At 39.5% G+C, this 9,732-nt stretch overlaps 1 protein-coding gene across 2 annotated transcripts; it reads left to right on the plus strand.

The window, feature by feature from the left end:
* The first annotated feature begins 584 nt into the window (after positions 1-584).
* skp1 (S-phase kinase-associated protein 1) lies at positions 585-8,272 on the plus strand. Of its 2 annotated transcripts, XM_012959026.3 has the most exons (6): positions 585-753; positions 3,856-3,952; positions 4,684-4,757; positions 5,413-5,556; positions 6,773-6,913; positions 7,025-8,272. In XM_012959026.3, exons 2-6 carry the CDS (start codon positions 3,856-3,858, stop codon positions 7,058-7,060), a joined length of 492 nt encoding a protein of 163 aa, XP_012814480.1. In that variant the 5' UTR covers positions 585-753; the 3' UTR covers positions 7,061-8,272.
* Positions 8,273-9,732: the final 1,460 nt, after the last annotated feature.

The raw sequence follows: 9,732 nt of genomic DNA on the forward strand, positions 1-9,732 counted from the left end.
GCATCACATTGGTAAATCAGTATCAAATTATGGCTTTTTTTTCTAGACGCTAGCGCATATATGCACCACAGAGGTCTGCCTGTCATGATGCGCTTTCCCCAGAGCCCCTATTATCAGAAGTCAGTTGTAGGTATACAAACAAGGTTAGTTTATTAAATGTCAATTGTAATTACTGAGCCATTAATTACACTTAGACACGTCAATTACAAACAGCTCAATTCTATTATCAGAAATAAAATCTCAGATCCTCTAGAAAAACACAGGTGGGCGTATATTAAGTGTTTTACTACTTAAATTCCATAGCCATCACTAACACCAGGTCTATCATAAAACTGTTTTTCTGTGCTGCCCAATAAAATATTATCCTTAAACACTCTCTACCATAATGACAACGCATTTCACTGACAGCCTGACTATTACGCATGATTCCCGCCCATAAGCACGCTTGTTGCTAGGCGAGAACACTTCAACCTACAACGCCTACCTACTATTGGAACACTCGGATTGGATCTTGCCCTATGACGAATGCAACGGCTCAGCATGTAATTGGTGAATTCTTCGGCAGCCTGAGACGCTGTCAAATGCTCTATTTTTCCATTGGTCCGAAGAATGTGACGTAAGGCGTGCATTGAAATTGTCCCACCCTACAGCGCCATACCGTATTAGTGTCGTGGTGGGTGGAGCGCTTCGGCCGGCTGCTGCTGAAGACCCCCGGAGGTTTGTTTTGCTGCTTCGGTGGACATATATTACAAGGTAAGTTGCCAGTAGATGTACATGTGCTTTCCAGCCCTGTAGTTATTATATAGGAGCGTGTATATGCCGGGCGGCCATAGTTTTCGGCGGCGTCATTTCTAGGCCGCAAAGGCTGCTGTGTGAAGGCCCTGTCTGTGTTGTGTTGGAGGCCGCGTTGTGCGGCATATTCAAGTTCCTACATTACCCCGGCCCTTACCGGCTACCGTCCATTTCTTCTTTACTCACAGGTTTCCTATTAGCATCTCCCTCTATTTCTCGCTGTTGTTTATCCCCGGGTTCCAGACCCCCCCCTCCCCCTTCATTTGGAAATTACGACCAGGAACTCCGGAGGGCAGAGGGTTACTTTGCGGGAAACTAGAACTATAGTTTTCCTTTGTTGTTTTTTTTTTAAAAGATATTATCCATTTTACTGTGATTTTCTAATTTGTAGTTTATAGGCTATTAAACTTTGCAGATATCCCTCATCAGTCTCAAACAAGCGCTTTCTGCTTTCAACAACTTTAAAAAATGTGTGCGGGCTCATTAGCTTTCCTGTTGAGTGTTACTTGGCTACAGCACAGGGGCTCGCTTTTAATTGGTGGGGGGATGTCAGCTGACCGCTGCAGGGATACCCATGCTCATGGGATGAAATCATTACATTTACCTGCAGTGCATAATGGTTTCACCCATCATGTTGTCCTTGGGATTCCATCCTGAACTACTGTATTGAAAATCACTTACCCCCCCTTAATGACTGGCACAGAATACAGGTATCAGGAGTCATGCCTATCAACTTAACTGGGGCCAAGATGGCCCCAAGAGTGTGGTTTCTGATGTCTGCATTCCCTTGCAGGTGATTGGTAGCTTCCTTTGTAGCAAAAACTGCAGTTCCTGTAAAATAATTGGTTATATATAATAATTGATGATTTCCTTTAGTCTTCTAGTCAAAACATACAGACCCTAGGCAGTGAAATCTAAAGTTGCCCAATCATTTGCTTGTGCAGCTACCTTTGATCATGACACAGCTGGAGGAAAACATGCCGGTCACTGCTTGAGCTATGAGCTTTTGTGGTGACATGCAGGTTTCAGACCAAAGATATTGATATTCTCAATATATAGAGAGATACAGAGAGAGAGAGAGATACAGAGAGAGAGAGAGATACAGAGAGAGAGAGAGATACAGAGAGAGAGAGAGATAGATATAGGTATAGATATAGGACATTAAGACATTCTGTGCATTAAGCTACTAAGAAATGACCTCCCCTTTTAGCAATATACTGAAAGCTGGCCAACTATGCCAAATTTAATTCCCGTACTGACTTTTATATTATTTATTAAGTATTTTACTGCTTCATTATACATTAGTACGCAGGGACTGATTTTTACCTGCAGTTTACTTCCTTTTAGTGCAAAAAAATTGTTGCACTTTTTATTGGCCACCATTGAGATCAACAGACTGTAGCTGGGAATGGTGAAGGCTACAATATGTAGAGTGCCTGAAAAAGTATATGAAAAACTTTTCAGTCAACTATTGTCTTAACACCTGCTGACCCAGCCCATCCATACCCAAACAAAATTAGATATATATTCGGCAGGGTTGAAAATCCTACATGGCAAAGACTGCATTGTCACTTTGATGCCATTCTCGTCTGACAAGTCCATGTAGGCTGGACCCACTCCTTATAAACCATTATATTTGTTATAATAAATTAAACAGTATATTTGTTTACCTGGGCACAGTGGACTCTCACATGGAACTTGTAGGGGATCAGTCACCGTTTTGAAATATCCACTATTATAGAGCAAAAGGAAATTGGTCAAACAATAATAAAATGGCATTTCCAAAAGCTTTCTTGATAATGAGTCTCCTTAATCTAGATCCCATACCTGTAAGATTAAAAATGTGCTTAACTACACAATTAAGATTTCAAGTACACTCTGTCCCCTCTAAGATATTTAATAACCAGTCCTCTTTTTAACAGAATATGGTAATTCCTATTGCCTTGTGCTGTTAGTCACTCTGCTCTGTATGTTGCTGTCTAGGCCAAACTTCTGTTATTTTAATTCATAAAGCCTTTGTTTAAAATGAGGCTGAGTGAAAAGCATGGCTCAGGGATAGCAAATGTCCTCTCTGTAATTGGCTGTATGTCAACTATTGATGTACAGATTCTTTTTCTGGGCAGGATGGGCAAATGGCCTCTAATGCAGATTTGGAGCTTGGCAATTGCCATTATCCTGGCTGCTATTGGCAAAGTCATACTGCAGCAGTAAAATGACACCCTTTGTTGGTAATTACTTTGTTCTGCTTCCATAGTTATACCTGCTCAGTAAGTCTTTCCCACATCATATATGCCAGAGACACTTTCCCTTTGTGTACTGCGTGCACACTAATGGTGGCCAGTGTTAACAAGGGTTCATCCATCTCCAGCTGTCCAGCCATTTGCAGTCGGCTGTTAAAGGAGCAGTGCCAGGTTGACAGCTGTTAGAATTTAGTGCATTTTCCCAATTCCTGCACAGCTCTCTGAAAATTGCAGAGTACCGGTAATTGCACATTCCGGATGAGACCCAAAGCTTTTAGCTCCTTATTCTCTTCCTGGTAGTGGAGGGCAGGGTGCTGGCAACAGTTGGCAGGCCCCTTCTTATTCCTACTAGCTGCAGCTTCTTCCCTTTGCTCATTAGGCCGTGCCAGACCACTGTATATTGCACAGTTGGTGTGGGTCTTGGGCAGAGACTGAAGCAACCAGGCACCAGGGCTGTTGTATAGATGATTATTTTTATTGGCCCTGCCTTACTGACAACCAGGGCATGAAACATGATGTTTGCATTTCATTAAAGCAGAAGGAAAGGTATAGTCACTGGGGGGGTGGTTGCCATGTTAGCCACTCTGTGATTCTACTTGCCTACAATGGCCTGCAGTGCACTTGCTGTGCTTGCTGCCATTTTGTTCCCATGTCTCTCCTGCTCACCATGCTTAAATGTGCTTCAGTGCAGCATCTTGAGTTTCACAGCTGCCTTCCTGATCATCTCTCATTGAAAGTACCAATTGATTTTCTTTCTGTTTTGCTTGCAGTAACTTCACTAAGCAGTACTGTTTGTGTTGATTAATGTGTTTTTGTTTTTCAGATGCCTTCTATAAAGCTGCAGAGTTCTGATGGAGAGATTTTTGAAGTGGATGTTGAAATTGCAAAGCAGTCAGTAACAATTAAAACTATGTTGGAAGGTACTTTTTAAAAAAAAATTCTTTGAATATGTATTCTTTATAATTTTGTCCTCTGGTGTGCAGGTCTTCATTTGTTTTTATTCTCCTAGCTTTGAAAGTGTTGGTGTAAAGGCACATTGGGCAATTGAGTGGATTCTCTCCAAAAGCAATCCCTTTACAGAAACAATATTGCTGGGAATTTTTCTTCTATGTAGCATTTGCATGACCTTTGAGTGCACCTGGGTGAACAGACATTTGCAATTGAAATGTCAGGGGTAATTCCAATCATTTTGTCATCCACTTTCAAATTGGGAAATTTCTTGGGTTTGTGGAGGATTATCTTTTTAGGTAGTAGCTCCTTTTACACTGATAAGAGACAGGTACACAGGGTACTTTAGAAAACATTGTTTGTACAATCCAGGATTTGGAAATGATGGAATAAGGGCTTTTTATTAAAAAAAAAAAAAGTTTTGGTGCTGTTCACTACATAACAGGTACACAGCGTTTCAAACTACTCATAACAGCAGTGATCCCAATATAACAAATAAGTAGCAGTCTTGCTGAAAAAAAATTGTCCTCAGAGGAACTGGTTGTAATATTTCTGTTGTGTTTAAATTTATTTTGTGTAAATTCTTGAGAAATCTCTTATTTGACTATAGTTTTAGAACATTGCCTTTCTGTCTAAATTATCTTGGGTTTTTTTTTACATTTTTTTGGCAAGACACAGTTATCAATTAAATGTTTTTAAACAGATCTGGGTATGGATGATGAAGGTGATGATGACCCTGTGCCACTTCCCAATGTTAATGCTGCAATCCTTAAAAAAGTAAGTGCTATTTAGGTAGTGGTTTTACGTATACCCATACTAGAATACTGGATGCAGATTAGAGATTGTTTTTTTTTTTTTTAGAGGTGTTGGTTTGCTGCAGGGATATAATGCAATGTAATTAGGACAAAAAAATTGTACCAGATTCAGAATTGTGTTAATTAAAAAGTTGCAACAGCCTCCCCCCCCCCTACACACACACACACACACACATTATTTATATTTGCTTATCACTGCCAGAAGAAGAACTACTTATAAATGCCAGGGTTTTAAGGCATATTGGCAAGTAAAAAAATAAAACTGAACTATTGGTTATTAGGAACTTCATCCTGCTGTTTGGGGTTTCATATTCTTGAGTTATGATGTATACTGTTTCAGACCTAGAAACACTTGCTCTCTAATTCAGGCAGTAGAGGACATTGCTCCTATTTTTGGTTTAGCTCTTCAAGTGTAGGTTGTTACAAGATTTACTTTTTTTTTTTTTTTTTTTTTTACTAGCTTGAATTATATTAACATATAAACAACAAAATGATGAAATTGAACATATCTTAAGTTTAGCAGTACCACATTGTCTTGGATTCAGGACCTGGCCAACAAATGCAGTCAGTTGTATAAATCATAAAGATAAATACCTATGTACTTTTATTTTCATCAGGTCATTCAGTGGTGTACACATCATAAAGATGATCCCCCTCCACCCGAAGACGATGAAAACAAAGAGAAGAGAACAGATGATATCCCTGTGTGGGACCAAGAGTTTTTAAAAGTGGATCAGGGAACACTATTTGAACTGATTTTGGTGAGGCATGCTCACCAAAAAACCCAACAGCTTTTATAGAACCCATTAGAATTACATAAGTGTATTTCTAGTACTTGTACTTAGTAGTATTAATAACCTTAAAGGGAACCTGCAACTTAAAGTACCACACAGTCTGAAGGTATTGCACACACAACACAGCCTGAAGGTAGTGCACACACAACACAGCCAGTAATTATTTGTGTTTTTGTCCGAAAGAGGTAGGAGAGTTGATATTTAAAAACCTTGCCATTAACATGTTCCAACAAAGTGTGCTTGTTCTCCTGCACTTGAGAGGTAAGGGTGAGCCCACATATATGAAACGTTGTGCATAATTTTGTCCTTAGTGGCTTCAATAAAGGCATCCACATGGCATCTGCATGTTGCTTCTGAGCAATATAGTTTTAACACACATAATTTTATTCATACATTAAAACGTGGCTGCCATTTTACTTGTTAACACATAACACAACAGTTACTAGAAATTTATACACTAATTCATAAAAGATTTTTAAAAATTTACATACACATGTCCATATATTCCTCAGTCAGCATAGATTTAACTTCCAAACTGAAAATGGCTGAAACTATTTTTTTTTTTTTCATCTCAATCCTATATACATAAATTACACTTGCATATTCATATGTAGTGCTTATACGCCACTTAAAGCACGTATGATAACTTTTCCTCATAAAATACCCTTCATTAATTTAGAGCGAGTCCAAAAAGAGCTACTATTTCATTAATATCCATTTAAGGATTTGAGACCAATACTGCACTGCATATTCTAGATGGGGCCTTTGCCAGTGTTTTCTAAAGTGGGAATATGTACTTCCCCTCTGAGTCTGTATACCTTGCTGGCTCTTCCTTCCGCTGACTGGCATTGCTTGCTAAAGCTAAGTTTATTTTCCACAAGTCACCCCAGCTCCTTGCATATTTTGGAATGCCACTTAGCAGGCCAGTCTCCCAGTTTGTCCAGTTCCTCCTAAAGGATGCTACATTCTTGGTGGCACTGATTGAGCTGCATAACTTTTGTGTCATTGTCATAAACATATATTGCTTCTAAGCCAATTCATAAGCTTTTCTGCAGTCTATTGGTACCATATCAAATACAAGGGAGTGTGAGCAAATCAGGGGTGGGTTTGAGTTCTTGCTGGTCAAAAAAAAATTGGGGGCTGGTTTGATTTTGCTTTTTTTTTTTTTTTTTTTTATCTTCAGGCTGCCAACTATTTGGATATCAAAGGATTGCTTGATGTCACCTGCAAGACAGTTGCAAACATGATTAAAGGAAAAACGCCAGAAGAAATTCGAAAGACCTTCAACATCAAAAACGACTTTACTGAGGAGGAAGAAGCTCAGGTATATATTTATACGCTTAAGTTTATTTCCTTTTACAAGTGTGTCAGCCAATATCTCCACTCCAACAAGAGTATTTATTAATGAACCTCTTTTATGCTATTTTCCTTTTAGGTACGCAAAGAGAATCAGTGGTGTGAAGAAAAGTGAAGTTGCATACCTGTTACCACTGTAACACTGTACAAGTCGTTCCAAATCAACTAGTTGCACTGCTCTGTTTATACTAGACAATTCAGCAGCTTAAATTAGCAGGAGGATGTTTTGCTGCATGTGTTGTGTCTGACATTTTTTTTTTTTTTTCTTATTGAGTAATTCAGATCTTCAAGCCGTGTTTTAACCATTGTAATCTTGTGTGATATTTCCTTTAAAACAATAATAAACCTGTTAGCTGCGTGCTTTGAAGATGAAAGATGGCATCACAGTAGTCTACTCCTGTTCTTGCAGAACTGTGTTTTGACAGAACTTTACATTTCCTAGATTTTGGCTTCTCTGACAAGGCAACTTCAGCAGCAAATCACAATGTGTGCTGTTTTGTGTGTATGGCAAAATAATCTGCCTGGAACATGTATGTGACAGACTCTTCTCTGTTTAGTGTAATTGGCCACTCAGGCAGTTATGAGGTTGTGAATTTTTGTTTTTATATAAAGTTCACCTTCTATGCATACAGACACTGATTTCATACTTTAACGAACGTGTCTCAAGTTCATGTGCGAGTATTTATCTTGTGTGGTGTCCCAGCTCTGAATGTCACAGGGAGACTTTAGTGGTTTACCTTTCCCTCTAAAAGCTTAGAGAGGTAGCATGATTTACATTTCCTTAGTGCAATAGATGCTCAAGCATAGTTTTGAGACAATTCCTTGGTTGCTTTTCTGTGCAAGAGAAGACTGTAGCACTGCTAAACATTTACTGCAACAAAGAGCTAAATAGGTTAGTGCAAGAGCCCATTTGTTAAGTCATATTTCTTTTTCTGTTCTCTCACATCCTTAATAGGAGCGGAAAGGTATAATTATTGGGAAGTGCAAAAATGTTATTTACTCCCCCCCCCCCCCCCCCCCCCCCCCCCATTGATTATAATTGCTTACGTGAGACTCCAGGCCAGTGTTTCTGGTTGCTGGAAACTGCACCATCCCAGTGTAATAGGCTAGAAGTTGACATGGTGCTCCTACAAAAGTACCCAGGGTCTCAGATAAGGCACCCCCAGTAATTATACCTTTCCTTCTCCTTATGTGCTTCATTCCTGGTTTCATATTTGGTGTTCCTTGCGAAATCTGTAAGGAAAAGAAGGTTTGGACTTTCCTAATAAACTGACTTTAAAAGGTTTTTTGGTTCACTGCATTGTCATTAAATGAAATTTCATTTTCAGTTGCAGTATCATTTGTTCATTTGTTTGATACATTCATGTGTAAAGGGCATTTGTTGCATTATTCCAACCTCAGATTTATGTAAAAAACAACTTTCACTGACTATCACTCAGTGCAGAATGAATGAAGTCTGTTTTAAAAGTAAGTTTGGGTAAAAAAAAAAAAAGACAAATATTTAAATAGTTGTTGACATTAAGTTACTTAGTTTTTTTGGTAAGCTTAAACTTTTTCTAGCTTGTAGCTGATTCAAAAGAAGGCTGAAAAGGCTTTTGCCTATATGCTGCCTCAGCTGATGTCCTTGTTTTTCCTCCCTCAGACAGACCAGTCTTTCAAACCATAGGGAAAAAAACCCTATAAACTTAAAGCTAATTATTTACATTGACTTGCCTCTGCATTGCATGAAGGGAATATGATTTCTTATCTGACTGGGTATATTGTACCATTCTAAACTTTGGTTTCCACGGGCAAATACACCCCTATCAGCTCTTTACTTTTTCTAACTTATGTGGCCAAATTTAATTTGCTGATTGGTTACTATGTCTCCATTGTTAATAAATATGCCTCTGAGTTTGCGAGGGGACATGATTACTCTGTACAAGTACATTAGAGGGGATTATAGGCAGATAGGGGATGTTTGTTTTTATGGGAAAAAACGATCCACGCACCAGAGGCCCCCCCTTTAGATTAGAGGAACGGAGCTTCCATTTGAAGCAGCGTAGGTGGTTTTTCACGGTGAGGGCAGTGAGGTTGGGGAATGCCCTTCCTAGTGATGTGGTAATGGCAGACTCTGTTAATGCCTATAAGAGGGCCCTGGGTGAGTTCTTGAACAAGCAGAATATCCAAGGCTATTGTGGTACTAATATCTACAGTTAGTATTAATGCTTGTATATATAGTTTATGTATGTGAGTGTACCGATATAGGACCCCTTATCCGGAATGCTCGGGACCAAGGGTATTCCGGATAAGGGGTCTTTTGGTAATCTGGATCTCCATACCTTAAATATGGGAGTGGATAGATAGGTCAGTATGGGTCTGTATGTGAGTGGATAGATAGGTCAGTGTGGGTCTGTATGGGAGTGGATAGATAGGTCAGTGTGGGTCTGTATGGGAGTGGATAGATAGGTCAGTGTGGGTCTGTATGGGAGTGGATAGATAGGTCAGTACGGGTCTGTATGTGAGTGGATAGATAGGTCAGTATGGGTCTGTATGTGAGTGGATAGATAGGTCAGTATGGGTCTGTATGGGAGTGGATAGATAGGTCAGTACGGGTCTGTATGTGAGTGGATAGATAGGTCAGTATGGGAGTGGATAGATAGGTCAGTATGGGTCTGTATGGGAGTGGATAGATAGGTCAGTATGGGTCTGTATGGGAGTGGATAGATAGGTCAGTATGGGTCTGTATGGGAGTGGATAGATAGGTCAGTATGGGTCTGTATGGGAGTGGATAGATAGGTCAGTACG

This window comes from Xenopus tropicalis, chromosome 3, assembly GCF_000004195.4.
Source record: "Xenopus tropicalis strain Nigerian chromosome 3, UCB_Xtro_10.0, whole genome shotgun sequence".
Lineage (NCBI taxonomy): Eukaryota > Metazoa > Chordata > Amphibia > Anura > Pipidae > Xenopus > Xenopus tropicalis.

Coding starts and splice junctions, on each gene's coding strand:
- skp1 (XM_012959026.3), top strand. CDS start 3,856: ATGCCTTCTATAAAGCTGCAGAGTTCTGATGGAGAGATTTTTGAAGTG. Junction 3,953..4,683: donor AATTAAAACTATGTTGGAAG/GTACTTTTTAAA, acceptor GTTTTTAAACAG/ATCTGGGTATGGATGATGAA. Junction 4,758..5,412: donor ATGCTGCAATCCTTAAAAAA/GTAAGTGCTATT, acceptor TATTTTCATCAG/GTCATTCAGTGGTGTACACA.